The 20,476-nt window shown below is 37.2% G+C and overlaps 1 protein-coding gene across 2 annotated transcripts in view; it reads right to left on the bottom strand.

Annotated features, from left to right (window-relative positions):
* Nucleotides 1-20,476, bottom strand: part of Plxdc2 (plexin domain containing 2) — a 407,901-nt gene that overhangs the window by 93,466 nt on the left and 293,959 nt on the right. For both annotated transcript variants that reach the window (XM_033759775.1, XM_019205160.2), the window contains exon 7: nt 5,631-5,730. In XM_033759775.1, the coding sequence (XP_033615666.1) occupies nt 5,631-5,730 (100 nt within the window). The remainder of the gene's footprint in view (nt 1-5,630; nt 5,731-20,476) is intronic.

The raw sequence follows: 20,476 nt of genomic DNA on the forward strand, positions 1-20,476 counted from the left end.
TTATTTAATTATGTGTATATGGCCTATTTTCCCATCTAATCTGCGAGCCACTAGTCACATGTGGGTCTTTAATTTAAAATTCATTAAGTCCAATTTAAAATTCAGTTTCTTAGGGTTACTCACTGCAGTGCAAGTGCACAGAGCTACCTGCAGCCAGTGAGGTCTTCTAGAGATTTAGATTCTGAGCATTTTTAGTAGTGCAAAAAGTTCCCCTGGGCAGTACACCTGCCTGTGCTATTATTTCTTTGAGAATCACAGCTAAAGATATTCTCCCATATTAATAAGCAGGACTCTCTGTTTGTTAAGGTTATGACAGTCACGATTTAAATAATTTTGATCAACTTCTTAGAAAAATTGCCACAGTGGCCTGTAAATATATTAAAAAACAATCCACATATGGCCAAGTACATACAAATGTTTCCCCAAGACTTCAGTGAGCCACTAAGAATTTTTAAAATATAGTTTCTCTACAAGTGAACTTCTGATTCTGAAAATGCTATAATGATTATTTTATTGAGCTATAAATAATAACCAACAAGAACATATGCTATAGAGTTAGCATGAACAACATTACTACGCATACAATAGCAGATGCTTACAAGAAAAAGCTTGCTGTTTAAAAAGTACCAACCAGGTAAAGACGACATGGAGTATTCTAAGGGATCAGAAATAGTCATTGTCATAAATTACAGCAAGTTAGATCAGCTAGCACGTAGATGGGTTTTCTATCTCCAGAATTCTTAGTGGGGTGTGGGTGTGGGTGTGTGTGTGTGTGTGTGTGTGTGTGTGTGTGTGTGTGTGTGTGTGTGTGTGTGTATGGTAACCTTCTCACTGTTCAAATGACCTAGCCTTGTGTTTTCAACACAGAAGAACTACATGGCATTTCTTGCCTGAAAGGCTATACTCATTGAACTCAGGGGAGAGGAACAGTGAGGCATATTGTGGCATTCCAGCAGCCTGGGGGTTAAAATGGAAAAGAAAGAAATATAAATAAAAGTGGTATTACTGAGCATAATGCACGCATTCAGGAAGATCTCTGCACACTGTGCAAAAAGGATTGGAAGGGACATAAATTGAGGCTAAGAAAGAATTACTTAGCAGAGCAACTCAACGAAAAATATGGAAATTATAAACGACCTATGAATCTGTGAGGATGTTAATGCTTTCTCATAAAAGACAATTGGAGCAATAGCGAAATGCCATGCTCTCTGCTTATCAAATTTGAAAAGTTTAAAAAATGGTAGTAGTATCTGAAAGCATGTAGAACAATATGATATCTAATGCTGATGGGTTAGTAAACTGACAGGCACATAAAACAGTGTTCATACGCAACATCTCAAGTTCATCTTTTGACAATCGGATATCTGTAAAATTTTAAAATAAGTGTGTTCAGCACTGCTTTACTGTTAATATAAGAAGCAACATATCTGAAGCAAGAGTTTGCTTCCATTAGAAAAAAATGTATATTTTGAGGGGAAAAGAGCCCACAAAAATATATTCACAAGATACCAATTTTAGCACAGGTGCATTTAGTGCATCTGCGATATAAGGAAAAGATTGGATGATAATGAAAGCATTGACTGCTAACTCTTTCTGGTGGATCTGGAGGTAATTTAAAGATTTCTGCTATTTTTCATTCCTCTGAATTAAAGTGCACTGTGCTTCTATTCGTAACAAGTTTATTTTTATGCTCATATTTCTGAGATGAAAAATGAAATTCCTCATATGAAGGTCATTCTTCCGACATATCTAGGGACACTGGAATGGCTGGTTTCTGTGGTTCTCTCTGTTTCTAAAGTTTTACAAATAAGGTTTATGAAAAAACAGAAGGGGGCCAGGGATTTAACTCAGTGGTTCCAATGCCTGATTTGCAAGCACATGGTCCCGAGTTCAATGCCCGGTACCAAAAGAAAGAAAGACACAAACAAACAAACAAAAAACAGAAGGCATTTACAGGCACGAAACCACATATACAAGTCGTACAAGGAGACATTTGTTTATTAGTTTGTTTGTTTGTTTTTTGGTTCCAGGGATTGAACTCAGTAACTTGCTCTTGCGAGGCAGGAGCGGCACCACTGAGCTAAATCTCCAGGCCTCGAGGGGACATTTTAAAACAAGTAAATTCACAGAAAGATTGAGCATTTCAGAGACACCCTGTCAAAGTGGACCCCTTGTGAGCCTGCTAAGATGACGCCTGTCCTCCTCAGAGTCAGAATCATTGTCATACAGTGATACTGACAACGAAGAGGGTGGTGGTCGTGGAGAGACAACAGCTCTAAGTATGAGAACCCTTCACAGTTGTATGTAACTGCATCTTACATACAAAAGGCATGTGAGGTCCTATGACGCCCACTTTGTGTGTAAAGAAGTTACAGAATTAAATAATATGTCCAAAGTATCATGACCAATATTCTCACTACAGTATCCTATATACTGTGCATATTTATAACTAATTTCCTTCTTTTCTTTTCTTTCTTTTTTCTTTTTTTTTTTTATTTTTATTTTTTGAGACAGGGTCTCACTAGGAAGTTGAGACTGACCTGGCACTCACTATTTAGCTCAGGCTGGTCTCAAACTCACAGCGATCCTCCTGCCTCAGCCTCCAGAGTGCTGGGATTACAGATGTGTGCCATTTTCTTTTCGTTTTTAATATAAGGGTTAATTTCACCATAGCCTTTGGAAGGAGTAATTTCTCTTGTAACCTCAGAATTGTTTATCAGTTTTCTAAACAATGACTGAATGCTCTTTGATATTTAAACTATGTATAAGACTAGCTGATCTTTTTTATTTTTGAAAGAAAAAGCCTGATTCAATAGCTATGGTTCAAATTTGGCAGTAAAATCACTTACTCTTTGAAAATCTTTAAAAGCTGAAAAACGAGGAGTTTGGCTGTTGATGCTATGAAGAATGGATGGTGAGAGATCTTATTAACAAATGAAAATTAGTTTTCAGATTATTGAATGCTTTATCAAACTTTCAGCAAATCTGGCAGGAATGAGACAGAAATGGCGGTCTCCTAGGGGAAGAGCTAGAAGGTCTCCCAAGGCTATGGTTCACATTCCCAATTCACTATGACTCGATTACACTGGAATTCTGAATTTAATAACCCATATAACCACATGATTAAAAGAACAGAAAATTGATCTTGTGAGAAGAGGGTCCGATGTAACGCACCTTGAAATACAGAAGAAATGAAATCGCCCACTCCTTAAGGATAAGGATCAGCTGGTCCCAATATCCACTCAGGGAAAGAAAAAAAGGGGTAACAGAAATAAAGTATTTAATTTCCTACAGGACTACTCATAATACTGAGAGTTTCTAAACATGGGAACAGAATTTTGAAAAGGATTTAAATATTTACTTAAGCTCTCACTACACAGATAGGACCCTATTTCTCAGGGAAAAAATACTTCCATAGTGTGTATTATGCTAATCTTGGGTTATCTTCATCTGTGTCATGAATAAGTATACCTCTTTTCAGCTGAGAATCTAATGGAATCTTATTTCTCTTCTTACACAGAAGCTCATGTAACAAACACTGCTGCACTTTATTAAGTGAGAACAGATTTTTTAAGGAGATTAAAATTTTCTGTTCCCCAAAATGAATTTTAAGGAGAATGCATTGATTTCAGTTTGATTCCTCCAATATGGTCTCATCTAACTGCAGAGACGGAGGCAATAGAGACTCCCCACTTCTGTTGCTTCCAGGCTAATTTTCTCCGGATTGAATAGCAAGGTCAACAAGACATGTGAATGCACACTAAGTCCTCCACTTGCCTGAGCAAATTTTCCCTCTGAACTCTGTTTGAGGATTGTTTTTAAGGTGAATGCCGAGTTCCAAGCTTCAGACAAAATCTACTCTCTAAATGCATAAGGATTTTGCCAATTTATTTAGTGAAATTGATATCGTGAAGGGTATTTGCCCCCTAAACCTAAGCATTTACTCTTTTACAGCATAACAAGGGTTCTAAAATTACATCTAGGGACCCTGAACTCTTTGCAAGGCCTGATTATGCAGAACATACTGACACAAAATTTGCATACTGAAATGCACATATAGAATAATTCTTTATAGTTTTATGTGTCTTTTTCTCTAAACAATGATGCACTAGAGCATCAGCGTGCACCAAAATGAACTTTTGAGCAAGGTGCAAATAAAATTCTTCCAGGGATGCAAAGAGCCAACAAATAAATGCAAACGGGTTTCCTTTCACTTGTACAATAATTGACTCAGGCCATGCTTGATTTAACACCTCTGAAAGGGAGAAAGTGAGAACGCTCCTCCTCTAGCAGAAGCAAACCTCGGCCCTCCCAGAGCTCAGCCTCTTATTTAAGAGTTCTGTCAGGGCGCTTTTATGTTGCCTACACATACTGATATATCCTTGCTTTGTTCTTGGTACAATTTAGTTGCTGGAAAATCTACTTTGACTTAACAATTGCCTTTAATATTACCTCCCACAGACTCACAGCTAAGAAGAAGAGACCCATTCCAGGATACGCGGTCTTCCCCAAATAGGATCGCCCTATACACATGACATTCTCAGGGAGGAGAGCCCCTCTAACAATTTCAGTCAGTCTACTCCTCTGAAAACTCTAGTTTCCACTGCATTTAATTTTCTGCCTTTGAGAGAAGTCATAATTAGACAGAATCAGCTCAAGACGAGAACAAGTACATACACATGAAAGAAAAGAAAAAGAACTTTGAACAAACAGGAAAGAAGCGATCTGATCTTTGGATGCATTTTATTATTATTCCTTGCTTTAAATAAACACACACACTCGACACAAACAAGTACCTCCCATAGCAAATCCTTAATGCCTTCTTTAGGAATATTCTGGAAGTAAAAAGGATTTTTAAAAACCAGAAGCTTTCAAAAGATGGATGTTTGCATGGTCGGAACTACTACAAAATGCAGTATATATTGTGGTTTTGCTTTCTGTGTGTGTGTGTGTGTGTGTGTGTGTGTGTGTGTGTGTGAAGGACGAGCTCATGGCTTCCCAAATGCTTCACCAGGGAGCTTTACACTCCACAACATTTTTATTTTCTGCTATGATGAACAATTGCCCAAAGCCCTACATGTTTTCCTGCAAAATATAAGCTAAATTAGGTAAAAATGATTTAAACAACAAAAAAGGAGAAACAGATGTCCTCTCTGGTAGGCATCACTTTACTTACATTTTTATTTAACTGAATTTATAATTTGTCGTTCACCTTCCTTTAAACACCCAAATATTTTTTACAGAAGTGTTCACTATCAAAAGCCATTCCTCTGATAGACAATAAAAATAAGTAAACAAGTACATAAAGTCATGTGCCTATCAGCCAAATACTCTGTCACTGTGTCAAATTCCTCATGTTAATACCATAATTATCTCTGCTCAACCAAGGCAATTATTCCAAAGAACCCCAAATTACACATTTTGGTCTAGGCTCCTTAATTTCCCTGTACCCAAGATTCCTGTAATGGAAGAGAGCCCATCCCAATAGGAATTATAACCCAAACAGTAAAATTAATAAGCAGCAATTACCTAAGTGGTTCTTTTTAAAATTACACCTGCCTGAAGCCAATGTCCTTGGAATGTACCCCCACAGAAAGCTCACACTTTGTAATTACCCTTCTTCTACATACTGGGAATTTGTTGGATCCTGTGGACAACGACAAATGCATCAGACAGCCCCACTTTCACTGGATGATTGGTGGAACTTATCTCTGTGACCAAGACAGGAATCTGGAAAAAAAAAAAAAAAAAGTAAGTTGCTAGAGGTTAGATTTGAATCTCACTCAGGGATGGGAAGTGTGATCAGCCTGCTTAATGAACAAAATCAGGTGATGGAGATGAGGGACAAGAGAGGGAGGAAGAAGCATCATAGAAAACAGTCACAGTTATCTCAAAATAACATTACTCACATGCTACTTTTGAGTTGAAGACATAAGAGAGTGCAAGGTCCTAGAGGTGGCTACTTGATATGAAAAGCAATGAATTCCCAGAGTGCCTCAGTGGTGCAGATGCTGCCAGCTCACACAGGGACACCATGGAAGCCCTGAAGCTGGCTGTTTGTGGCATAGGGATTCTCCTCTTACCATTTGTTTTCCTAGAAAACTTTATCATATTTATTTTCGTAAAGTTAAAAAAAACTTGTTTAAGCCTTGCAGGCTTAAAGATATAAAACTTAGAAAAAACAAGTCATGCACTATGAAGTAGATGTTTAATTATACTACCACTGACTAACATGTAATGTTAGTCAAATAGGGTTGATTTTATATGTAGTTAAGTTATGGAATTGTTCGTGCCTGTTTAGCTTCAGCATTGTTGGTGAAACACAGGGAAAAGTCATGCAGTGTTAGGGGACGTCTCAAAGTTGTATCTCTTAAATTTGAATTGTAAGAAAAAGAACCTGAATGCAGCAGATACTTGTAATATCCGCACCTTAAAATACTCAGGACACCTTGAGAATGTAGACAAAATGGGGCAAGAGATATGAATGAGACAATCACTTGGACATTTTTTTCCATTAAGTTTATGGGTACACTTAAGTAAATGATGGAGTTACATTCATCATTGGCAACTTGTACCTTTGCATGATGCTATCTTGTCTCTTATTTTTTCCCCTACCACTGCCCTCCCTTCACCCCCTCCACCTTTCCCTATTTACAAAGACTTTCTTTCCATTTTTTTCTTTTCTCATATTTTTTTCCCTTATTTCCTTTCCCCTACACCTACGACTTCTCCCACACATTTAGACCTTTTCTTCCTATTTCACATTGTCAATTATATCATTTGAACCTTATTTACACTTTTAATTTTTCACACCAGAGAAGCTATTTGATATTTATACATGTGTATCCTATTTATTTCACCAGAGTATGGCCTCAATGCGCATCCATTTTCCTATAAATGACTCTGATTTCTCATTCTTCATGGCTGAGTAGTACTCCATTTTATAGAAAAACCACATCTCTTTATCTAGTCTCCAGTTGATGGGCAATTGAGCTGTTTCCAAAAATTAACTATTACAAACTGTGCCATTATAAACAATGGTGCACATGTATCACTATGGAATGGTTCTTTTAATTCTTTTGGAAAGATACCTAGCAGAGGAATAGCTGGGTCAAATGGAAACTTTAATGCTAGTTGTTTGAGGTATCTCCATATTGATTTCCACAGTGGTTGCACCAGTCTGCACTCCCACCAATGGAGAAGGTTTGCTTTCTCCCTGCAGCCCTGCCAGCATTGTTATTGGTTGATTTCTTGATAGCAGCCATTCTTTCTTGGGTAAGGTGGAATCACAGTGTTGTTTTCATCTGCATCTCACGAATGACCAGCGATGTTGAACATGTGGGTATGAGGATATTTATTTGCTTCTTTAACTTGTTTGTCTGAGAAATGTCTGTTCATATCAGATCCCTATTTTTGAATCAGGTTTGGGGGCCTGATTTTTTTGAGTTCTTTATGTATTCAAGATAGTAGTCCTTTGTCTGAGGAGCAGCTGGTAAAATTTTTTCCCACAATGTAGGCTGTCTCTTAGCTCTGTTGGTGGTTTCTTTTGCACTGCGAAAACTTTTTAATACAGTGAGATCCCAGTTGTTGATACTTTGTGCTAGTTCCCATGCTATCAAGGATTTGTTCATTAAGTCTTTTCCTATGCCAATAATCTTGAGAGTTCTGCCTAACTTATCTTCCAGCAAATTTAGTGTTTCTGTTTTAATATTTAGATCTTTAATCCACTTGGATTTTAGTTTATGGTGAAAGACAAGGTTCTAATTTTAATCTTTGGCAGGCTGAGATCCAATTTTTCTAACACCATTTATTAAAGAGGCTCTCTTTCCTCCAGTCAGGATGGTCAGCTCCTTTGTCAAAGATGAGGTAGGTGAGTATGTCTGGAGTTGTTTTTGCATCTTCTAATCTATTCCACTGATCCTCAGGTCTGTTTCTTTGCCAGGACCATGCATTAGAAATTAATGCATGCCTTTCTCTGGCTCTCTACGTCTGTCTCTGTGTTCTGACTGCCATAAAGTAATCGGCTCTCCTCCACCATGACACTTCTGCCTTCCCACAGCCCTAAGAGCAATGCAGCCCACTGACCAGAGTGCAACCACTGAAACTGTGAGCCAAAATCAACCTGTCCTGTGAGTTGATATTCTCAGGTATTTGGTCATCGCAGTGAAAAGCTGATTGACACAGTGTGTGTGTGTGTGTGTGTGTGTGTGTGTGTGTGTGTATAAAAAAACAGTTTAGAATTGATGTCCCTACAAAGCTTCATGCAGTCACAGGCTGGATCTAGACTATGTGACACTGGGATGGGTGCGATGCTAGGAACAAGGGCACGAGGATTGAGGTGTGAGTGCTACCCGCCCTAAGTAGTCTGGATAAGACACAAGGGATAGAAGGAGCTGTAGCTGTTCCTTGGGGCTTGCTATCCTCTGCCTGCCAAGAACTGTTCTCCTCTGCCACACCACCCTGCCTTGGAGCCAGCCAATTATGGACTGAAACCTCTACAAAATGTGAGCTAAATAAATCTTTCTCCCTGTAACTTTAGGTGTTGGGTATTTTGTCTCAGCAATGAGAGAAAAGCAACTAATCATAAAAATAAAGAATCACAGTCAGTATCGATAAAATTAGCACAAGAGCGGGATCTGTCATGTCGTCATGATCGTCTGTCCCACAGAAGACTGTGGGTATGAGGATATGAGTACACAAGTCAATGTAGCTGTGGCCACAGGAGAGTTAAAGTACTAACAAGCTAAAAATTTTGATTTTGAAAAGTCATTTTTTAATCCCTCAACACATACACTTATAGGCACCCTCAAAATTTTTTCTGTGTCATTCAAATTGGCAATATCAGGAACTACAGAAGCTTTTTTAAAAAAATGTATCTTTGTTATAGTCAAGTACCTATAATAGTTGAGCTTTGAGTTGAACACAAAGTTAAATTTTTAACTGAGCCTCTGTATGATTTCAATGATATATTTTGAAGAATTTGTTTTACAATTACATTTGTTCCCCAGGACAGGTGGGAAAAGAGCACTAACAGCATCAAGATAGGCTTCCATTTGGCTTACACAGGATTTCATAAATTCTTTAACTAACAGATCTTTTAATTTTTGTTCCATTTTACAAGTTTAAATTTACTATTTAGGTATAAACTTTTCTTCAAATGATATATTGAGGCCAATTAAGCATACATAGAAGCAGGAAAGGCTTGCAACAGCTAGACAAAATTAAGGCAAGAAAAGATAATTTGGATTTAGCAAGAGTAGGGCAGAGTCCTTTGGCCTCTGGATGAAGTGTCAAAGACAAACCCTGCTCTAGCTTCACACTGTAGGATCATTCTCTAGGACACAGGGGCCGAGCACAGTCCCTAAGCATTTTTGTCTGCCTCTCAGACAGGGAGATAACAGCATGGTACTTGGACCAGAGGTAATGGAATTTTATTCTCTGCTTTGCTCTGCCCTGCAAATCTCACCAAAACATTCATTTGTTTCCATTATGGGTCCTGCTATCAGTCTAATAGGCATCAAAGTATCTCAGCAAGAGCTTGATTGTATGGTATGTGTTCCCAAGCTTCAATCACTCGCATATCAAGACTTAACTGGAAAAGAATGACTCCAAACGCATTTTTGTTCACTTGCTAATCAGCAATACTGTGTGCAGTCACTTAATACTAAAACAACAACAAAAAAAAAACACACTAAAGCCCACTCTTCCCTTACTTTACCCACTCATATCTGGAAACTTCCCACCTTATCTTCCTTAATGTCCGATCTGACTTTTGCATGACTCAGTCGGGAATCTAGCATTCTAATATATCTAATAATAATCAAATATTAAAAAGTCAAGCTCCCTTATTATTAAAACCACAACAACACAAAGTAAAACATACTAGTGCCAAGTTGCTTGAAAACTGTATTGGAATAGGTTTCAGCTCAATGTATCAAATTTTTATTTGATTTCCTGAATATTGTTAATGATCCACAGAAATATTTTAATTTGTTTTTTAGTTTACAGCTATTGAACTTTTTCATGTGCCAGGTATTGAACAATACATTTAACCATGTGGAAGCAGAGATGAGCCATAATCCAAAGATAAATTACACTATCCCTCCCACTTCCAACTCCATAATCACATGCCATAGAAAATCTGAAAGGAGACAAATAAAAACATGAAACTGATAAAGTCAGCCTCTTTATTCAAAGAAGGAGTAGAGTATAAAAGAAGAAACTGTTGAGGGAGAAATGGATGAACACATTCTGAATACATTTTCTGGCCAATTTTTTTCCTGTGGAAATCAACACCAAATGCTTTCAGGCTTCCGATGTTTTAAGAAAAGAAGTGGAGCCCTTCAACCCAGTGATGCAGAGGAGCCTATGGCCTGCGCTACACTCCTGTAGCCATACCCCTTTGATCCGGTGACACAGAGGAGCCCAGTCATGCTGGCGCGAATACAGAGGTGTTCATGCCACCCCCACCCCAACCATGTGAACAAGAGAAAGAAGGCCTCTCAGGCTCCTGTGGTAAAGGCACACCACACCACCATAGTTGGTAAATCGGAGGGACCAGCACCTCACATTGGAACTTGATCTAACTTCAGGGAAAAGACCTCTGGAACCTGCACCAGAACCTTGTGGAGTTCAACCCAGCAGGAGGACAGAGATCTCAACTTGGGCCTTGCAGCCAGAAATCAGCCTGAACCTCAGGGAACAGCTGGTAGCTTGCTGAGAGTAATTAGCTTAGAACTGCAAACTCCTGTCCACACTGTCTATTTTGTGTCAACAGAGACACACCTTGAAGGGAGGCCCTCTATTTCTATTTGTACGTTTTATCTTCAAAGTAATATGTTTCACTTATCTTTAATCATTTAAAATATTTTTAATCTTTTTTTCTTTTCTCACAACTTTTTCCTTTTTTTAAACTTCTTTTTCTTAGCTTTTCTTTCTCTCACTCTCTCCCACCTTGATCTTTATTACTCTCCATTTTTTTTCCTGTTCCTATCCTAAGTTGAATTTTTTTCCTTTCCCTTTCTTCTCTTTTCCCTTCTCTCAATTGCCATTAGTTTTAAAAGAAAGGGATTACATAAAAAGAAAAAAAAAAAAGCAAGCCAAAAAAAAGAAAGAAAGTGATTACAGTCTCTAGTCTCCCTATTGCTGTTAGTTTGCTCTGTTCTTGGGTATATTTTGTTCCGTCCTCTCCTGTTCTCTTAAACAGCTCCCTAGAATTTGTGTGATCTACCTGTGTCCTCTGACCCCACTTCTAACCTTTCCCTATCCTATCTCTCTCTCCCTCCCCAACTCCTTCAAATTCCCATCCTGAAGGGTAAAGTTGCTATATTGAAGAGGTTATTCACTATAAACATATTTTGGGCTGGTCCTTTATTTTGATTTAATTCACACAGTTAAAGGTGATAGATTAATAACTACCACAAATTGTAATTTTTTAAGATGTGCTTGATGCTATTGTGTTGCTGACTGTATCACTTGGGTTAAGGCATTGCGATTGATCTGATCAGTTGTCCTCTCTGTTATAATGAAAATGAGTTTGCCTCAGAGACATTAGAGACTGAAAACCTAAAGATCAGCTGGATCTGGAAGACTGAAGTATTAACCCAGGAATTAAACCAAGGACAGTACCAATGACAAAAACAGAAATGAGAAGGCATTTAAACAAGACACAAATACAGACTTCCAAAGGTAAACTGAGGGAAATGAGGTGGAAGAGTCTGACAATCAACCATCTGGATACACTGAAATGATAGCACAGGAAATAAATAAACACATAAATGAGGCTCTAGAAAAATTCAAAACAAATAATTTCCCAGATAACCATAGAGATTGTGAGAAAAATGAAAGGCATTATTAGAGTCTCTAGAACAGAAACAGATTAAAAAAAAAAAAAAAGATGAGCTCAGGAATATGATGGAAACCATAAGTGCCCAGCATAGGAAAGAAATGGAATCCATGAAACAGATCCAAAAGATATCCAAGAAATTAAAAACTCTATAGAAGGCATTCACAGCGGGATAAATGATTGTGAAGATAGAATTTCAGATATAGAAGATAGGATGGTGGTCAGTGACCATGAAAAGGGAGATCTCTTAAAAACAATAAGGGGCCATGAGAAATCAATCCAACAGCTCTTAGATGATTCAGAGAAGAGTAATATAAGACTGATAGGAATCCATTAAGTAGCAGGAGAAAATACAAATGACAGAAAAAAACTGTTCACAAAATTAATGACAGAAAACTTCCCAGAGGGGAAGAATTTGACATACAGATAAGTGAGGCAAAGAGGACTCCAACTAATCGTGATAAAAAAAAAATCCACACCTAGACATATAATAATCAAGATCCCACAAACTCAACAGATGAACAAAATACTACAAACAGTAAGAGAAAGGAAACAAATCACATGCAAAGGAAAGCCCATCAGAATCACAGCAGACTTTTCAACAGAAACCCTTAAGTCAAGGAGAGCGTGGAGTGATATATTTCAAGCCTTAAAAGAAAACAACCTCCAACCTAGACTGAAGTATCCTGCAAAACTATCTTTCAAAATTGATGGGGAAATAAGATACTTCCAGGACAAAGAACACCTGAGAAATTTCATGAACGCCAAACTAGCACTCCAAACACTTCTAACCAATATCCTGGAAAAAGAAAGTGAAGACTACAACTCCACAAGGACTAACAGAGCAAATATACCAGGGAAGGAAAGAAATTAAAAGGAGAGAAGGAAAAATTAAAACAAAAACAAAAACTAACAACAAGAAAATAACACAACAATGAAAAGCCAATACATAACAATTATAAGCATCAATGTTAATGGCCTCAAATCACCAATCAAAAGAAACAGGTTGACAGAATGGATTAAGAAGTAAAATCCAACAATATGTTGTATACAAGAAACCCACTTAACCCACAAAGAAATTCATAGACTGAGAGTAAAAGGATGGAAAACAGGTTTCCATGTAATAAGACCCTGGAAACAACAGGGGGTAGCTACCTTATTTGCAGACTGAATAGATTTTAAACCAAAACTAATTAAAAGAGACAAAGAAGTCCACTACATCTTTGTAAAGGGAACAACACAAGAAGAAGCAATGACAATCATAAATATATATGCACGGAATACCAATGCCCCAACTATACAAAACAAATATTAATGGATATGAAAAACAAAATAAGCACTAATACATTTGTAGTGGGGGACCTCAATACCCCACTGACACAAATTGACAGATAATTTAGACAAAAAATCAACAACAAAATAACAGAACTGAACTAAGTCTTAGGGCAAACAGACTTGGTAGATGTCTACAGAGTGTTCCATCCGAGAAAATCAGTATGGTGTTTTTAGCTGTGCATGGGTCATTCTCCAGAATAGACCACATGCTAGCTCACAGAACAAGCTTAAGTAAATGCAAAGGAATTGAAGTCATCCCCTCTATATTATCAGATCACAGTGCAATTAAGCTGGAGATCAATAGCCTAAGAAACCTCAAGAACTTCACAAACACATGGAAATTAAATAACACTCTGCTGAACAACCACTGGGTCACAGAGGAAATCAAAGAAGAAAGTAGCTTGTACAATTAAATGATAATGCCAATGCAACATACAGGAATTTATGGGACACAATAAAAGCAGTCCTATGAGGGAAATTCATAGCAGTAAATGCCCATACTAGGAAAACAGAGTGAGCTCAAATAAACAACCTAATGCTTAACCTTAAGCTCCTAGAAAAAGAAAAGCAAGACAAACCAAAAGCTCACACAAGGGAGGAAATTATAAAGATCAGAGCAGAAATTAATGCAATGGAAACAAAGAGAACAATACAAAAAGTCAATGAATCGAAGAGTTGGTTTTTTGAAAGAATAAATAAAATTGATAAATTCTAAGCCAACCTTATCAAAAAAAAAAAAAAGAAAGGTAAGAAAAGGCTCACATTCATGCAGTTAGGAATAAAAAAGGAGAAGTCACAACAGATCCACCAGAAATCCAGAGGGTCATCAATACCTAATTTGAGAAACTATACTCTAATAAAATGGAAAACACAGAAGAAATGGACAGATTTCTAGATACATGAACTTCCAAAGTTGAACAAAGAAGATATAAAAAAGTCTAAACACCCAAATTACATTCAGCAAAATTGAAAATGTAATTAAAACATTACCAACAGAAAAAGCGCAGGTTCTGATGGCTTCAGTGGTGAATTCTACAAGACATTTAGAGAAGAACTATCATCACTACTCTTTAAACTCTTCAATGAAACTGAAAGGGAAGCAATATGTCCAAATTCATTCCTGGAAGCAAGTATTACTTTGATTCCCAAACCAGGGAAAGAGCCAATCAAAAAACAGAACTACAGGCCAATCTCCCTATGAACATAGATGCAAAAACCCTTAATAAGATACTGGCAGACAGAATACAGAAGATCATCAAGAAGATCATATACCCTGACCAAGTTGGATTTATCCCAGGGATGCAAGGATGGTTCAACACATAAGTAAATCATTAAATGTAATACACTATATCAACAGAATCAAGGACAAAAGATATGGTTATCTCAATTGATGCAGAAAAAGCATTTGACAAAATTCAATACACATTCATGATAAAAAACCTACAGAAAACTGGAATAGATCTCAACCCGATAAAGGTTATCTATGAAAAACCAGCAGCCAACATCATACTAAAGGGTCAAAAACTAAAAACCTTCACACTAAAATCAGGAACAAGATAAGGATGTCCACTATCACCACTCCTGTTCAATATAGTTCTAGAAACATTAGCCACAGCAATTAGACAAGAGAAAGAAATAAAAGGAATAACGATAGGAAAGGAAGAAGTTAAACTGTCACTATTTGCTGATGATATGATACTCTACACTGAAGACCAAAAAAACTCTGCTAAAAGACATCAAGACTTACTTAACAGATTCAGTAGAGTAGGAGGATACAAAGTCAACACTCAAAGATCAATAGCCTTCTTATACACAAATAACCGACTCACTGAGAAAGAAATTAGGGAAACAATTCATTTCACAATGACATCCCCAAAAAGTAAAATATCTAGGAATCAATCTAATGAAGGAAGCAAAAGACACTGAAAATTACTGCACTCTGAAAAAAAAGAGATCAAAGAGGATATAAGAAAATGAAAAGACATCTCTTGTGCCTGGGTAGGAAGAACTAATATAGTGAAAATGGCCATACTTCCAAAACTGCTACACAGATTTAATGCAATCCTAATTGAAATCCCAATAGTATATTTCACTGAACTAGAGAAAACAATCCAAAAATTCATTTGGGACCACAAGAGAGCAAGAATAGCAAAATCATTCTAGGCAACAGAGACATGGCAGGGAGTGTCACAATCCCCAACTTGAAACTATACTACAAATTCACTGTGATAAATAGAGCATGGTCCTGGTAAAGAAATAGACTTGTGGAATAGATTAGAAGATGCAAAAACAACTCCAGACATACTCAGCTACCTCATCCTTGACAAAGGAGCCAACCATCCTCATTGGGGGAAAGATAGCCTCTTTAATAAAGGCTGTTGGGAAAACTGGCTTTCAACTTGCTGAAGATTAAAACTAGATTCCTATCTTTCACCACGCCCTAAACTAAAATCCAAGTGGATTAAAGATCTAAATATTAAAACTAACACTAAACTTACTGGAAAGTAAATTAGGTAGAACTGTTGAAGATATTGGTATAGGAGAAAACTTTATGAACAAATCCTCAGTAGCACAAGAATTTGCACAAAGAATAAACAACTGGGATGTCATTGTATTAAAAAGTTTTTGCAGTGTAAGAGAAATCACAAACAGAGCTAACAGACAACCTACAATGTCGGAAAAAATCTTTACCAGCTACTCCTCAGACAAAAGACTACTATCTTGAATATATAAAGAACTCAAAAAATCAGACCCCCCCAAATGCAAAGACCCATTTCAAAAATGGGCATCCAAAATGAACAGACATTTCTCAAACATGTAAAGGCAGCAAATAAACATATGAAAAAATGTTCAACATCACTGGTCATTTGAGAGATGCAGATGACAACACTGAGATTCCAACTCACCTCAGAAAGAACGAGTGCAATCAAGAAATCAACCAATAACAAATGCTGGCAGGGCTGCGGGGAGAAAGGAACCCTTCTCCATTGTTGGTGGCAGTGCAGACTGGTGCAACCACTATGGAAGTCAATATGGAGATACCTCAAAGAACTAGGATTTGAGGTTCCATTTGACCCAGCCATCCCTGTTCTGGGTATCTTTCCAAAAGAATTCTAAAAATTATAGCAGTGATATATGTGCATCCATATTTATAGCAGCACAGTTCATTATAGCTAAAACTTGGACACAAACCAAATGCCCATCAACTGGAGACTGGAAATAGAAGGTGTAGTTTTTGTATAAAAAGGAGTACCACACAACAAAGAATGAGAAATTAGAGATATTTATAGCTAAATGAGACTATACTCAAGTGAAATAAATAGGACACACTTGAGTAAACACCAACTAATTTCTCTGGTGAGAAAAATTAAAAGTGTAAATAAGGCTCAAATGGTATAATTGGGAGTGTGAAAATGGCTAAAGGGGAAGTATGAAGGGGTGGGGAAAGGAAATAAGCGAAAATAAAAAATGTGAAAAAATGGAAACAAAGTCTGTAAATAGGGAAGGTTGAAGCAGGTGAAAGTAGGACAGGGGTGTGGGGGAAAAACAAGAACCAAGATATAGCAGGTAAAGGTACAAGATCCCAATGATAAATGTAACTGTACTGTTTGCTTTGAATGTACCAATAATCTTAATGGAAAAAAAAAGATAAAGAAAAAAGTGGAAGCCTATATTGTAATTTGAAATCTTCTAGTATTTAAGTGTTGGCAACATAGTCATTTCACTAACACAACACACAATACAACAGTACACTCAGTCACTGTGACCTCTGAATTAAAGATCACAGAGGTCTCTACTATGAAAAATGCATACATTAGAAGTTGAGTTTTGTAAAAAGAAGGCACTGAGGCAGGTGCCTGGTTGGAAAGTTTGTACAACTTGACTCAAGGCAATCAAGTCAAAGGGGCGGATTTTATCTGCGACAAGAGCCACATAAGCGAACTTGCCTAAACCTGGCCTGGGAAAAGAAAGGAGAATAAGGAAGCACTATGCCTGAGGCGTGAGGGACACACATGGGCTGAATCAGGCCCTTCTTTGTCTGCAGGAACAAAGGAGCTCCTGGGTTATGGAACATCAGGGCAGGGAGATTGGACAGGGCCTGATAATGGGAAAGAACGCATCCTTAGGAAACAAACTTCGCCACGTCATCAAAGCACGGGGAAGCAAGGCTTGGAAAGGAAAAGGGAAGAAAAAGCACCCAGCAAGACCACAGAGGTTGCTCAAGAACAACAGAATCAGATAACGGCAGGGCCAACCCCAAAACAAGTTTCTTATTTCTAGAAGTTATTTCCTTCAGGGCACTGATTTTGCTCCCTTGTACTTTATTTATGTGTTTATTTTAACTCACTGTTTTTGTTATTAAGACATAATAAAGGGAGTTCCATTCTATTTGTCATTTTCTTACACTACGGGAAGTAAACAAAAATTTAAAACATCAGGGGATTTTATATGTGTGGTAACTAACATATAAAATACATCCAACCATGTAAATGAAATAGATCCTGAATAAAGCCACATGGATAAAAATGTAATACTTCATGTATATAAAATACAGTGAAGAGCTATGATATAAAATACTCCAAGACTACATTCCCTTAAAATTAATCAAGATTTTATTCAGTATGAATATGTGTGTGTGTGTGTGTGTGTGTGTGTGTATTTGTTTTAGCAAGTGTTCATTTCTTAATATCGGCAGGCTGATAACCATAAATGAAAGCTCATTACAGTTTAAATAAGAGAAATAGTCTTCAAAGAAATTTATAAAATGCTTTAAGGGCCCCCACTGAAACCACTGTAGCACCACTACAGCTAATTAGTAGTGGTGCTTACTTAACGATGGACTCTCCCACGGGGGCAGTAATGCTACACTGAGGAACATTAGGCTTAAATACTTAAATGGTGGAATAAATTAAAAAGTGGCTTTACTTAATAAGCAGTAAAGTTCCTTTATGTTGACCTCTTCTGAAATTCGCTGTTGAAGGAGACAGTGAGGTGTGTAAACCAGAAAATTAAGAGAAAAGCCTAGTTTCTGGGCTGGCATCCATTCTGCATGATTTCCTTCTGTTGCTACAGAGCAGGGTCACATAATTTTTTTTTATGAATTGGTGTATTGTAACCTAATGAGCACCCCATGTCCTTGACTATGTGTTCCTCTCATGAGGTGGTGAAAGAAAAGTAATCAGATTTTCAATATAAACAGAGAATCCCTTCTCTCAGTTTGTGCCTACTTCTACAGTATCGTGAGTTTAAAAATATGTCAAGTAAAGAGAGATGAAATGAGGCACAGGAAGGGTGAATTCTAAAACACGATGGGGTGCGGAGGTAGACAGCATAAGGACTGGTAGGAAGGCAGTTGTTTCAAATCTCTGACGCTGTTGGGATGAAATTATGGAGCCTCAGTAGTTTCCTTCTTCGATTATCAACGGACAAGAAATTTCATTCCGCATCAGTTGGAATCAAGCTACTGAGCAGCAATTCAAAATGATACAAAGTTTCTAGAGTTACCAACAGTTATTAATAGAACAGGAAATGGGAATTTGGCTTTCTGATTTCACTTCGTGTAGAAAAGATCTATTTCTTTTAAACTAGGTACAGCTTTTCATTTTTTAAAAAACATTAATAAGATAAATGCTACAGAAAGGCAAACCACTCTTAGCTGTGCTCCACAGTTGATGGTTCTGTAACGATGACCATTAAATAGGGATGGCAGCTGAGTGCACCGATTCAGCTACTTTGACAGAGGAGTTTCCCAGAAGGCAGGCTAATATGTGGTGAGACCTAAGCGTCTGGAATTATATTTCCTTGGTTGAGTCTTTTCCCCATATTTTGGGAAAGTTATTTAACCTCTCTGGCTATTGATGCTTCCTTTGCTGTAAATAACAAGTGGTTGTCTCTTAGTCTTTGTGAGAATTATGAGATCAATTCTAAGCATATAGGTCAGTGATTAGCATATATGTAAAGCAAAAAATGCTACTTTTTTCATTCTTGGAGGATGTTATTTAAAATGAATGGACTTCCACTTTTGGTTATGGCAGATAAACTTCCATGGTAAAATTTTTACTACTTAGAATAAGCAGGAAAGATGGATAAATACGTGAAAAGCATCTGTTGAGTGCATCAGGTAGATATCAAAATGTAAGTGCAGGAAAGACAAGATCCCAGAGAAAGGAATTCAGAAGTTAAACCAAGACAGGAGATGGGCGTGGCTTACGCTGGCTGGGAAGAGAGGAACGGTGGGATCCCAGGATCTACACAGCACTGCTTCTCAGGATCCCCGTATATAGAACTTCTCCTGGATTCCCAGGTGATGTGGATGACATATAAGCCCACCGGAGCCATGAAGAACCTGACTCTTTATGGTGGCCCACCCTGTCTTCCAAACCAGGGTATACTTTTATTTTGGTTTTCCCGTTTCCTCTCTTGTTTGATGCAAGTTTGCTCTTCACCCCTACTTTTCAAATAAATTTTTGGCACGGATTTTTCATTTAATTCTTTGTTTGCGGTGAGAAAGATCCGGAATACATTTACTTGGCAAGCCACTTCTGAAAGGAACTACCCGATACCAAAACCAAGAGCACTTTCTCATTGAGCACTTGAAAATTTATAAGGAAGGTTTAGAGAGGGAGAAATTGAATAGAATTTTAGCCTGTTTCGTGAAGCTGAAGAAAAATACCAGGTTTTCTGAGCCACTGTGGCAAAAGTTCTATAAATATCCTGGACTTTTGAGGAGATTCCAAAAACACTATATTTTTAAGAGTATAATACTCCAGTCTTTAAAAGGACCAGTGCTCAACTTTGAATATGCTTAGCCCCTTAGAAATTTAAGTAACCTGTCTTATTCTAACTGCCAGATGAAAATCAAAACCAGAACCAAAACCACACCAAACAAACAAAAAATAAATAAAAGGATGGAGGAAAAAAAAACATTATCTACAACTTCCAAAGTATCTATTTGCTATTTTGTAGACAACATCCATATTTGATCAAAAGTTATCTGGAATGGAAGGAGACATGATGAATGAAAATCTAGGAAAGAAAAACATAGATGATAACCACAAATGTGTGGAGTCACTGGCCACAATTTTTAAAAGAAGTATCATTAATATATTCAAGGAAATAGATGAGAGGATAGTTGATTTCATCAGGTAGTCATATTGATAAGAAAAACAACTGAGTAGCCAAAATTGAAAAATGCATTATAGCAAATGGTAATTTGTTGGAAATATAAAATTATTTAAATTTTGGCTTCATCATAAATCATCTATGTCTTTGATTTTTTTTTTTTTTTTTTTTTTT

The sequence above is a fragment of the Fukomys damarensis genome, unplaced genomic scaffold, assembly GCF_012274545.1.
Source record: "Fukomys damarensis isolate Sample0158 unplaced genomic scaffold, DMR_v1.0_HiC HiC_scaffold_37, whole genome shotgun sequence".
Classification (NCBI taxonomy): Eukaryota; Metazoa; Chordata; class Mammalia; order Rodentia; family Bathyergidae; genus Fukomys; species Fukomys damarensis.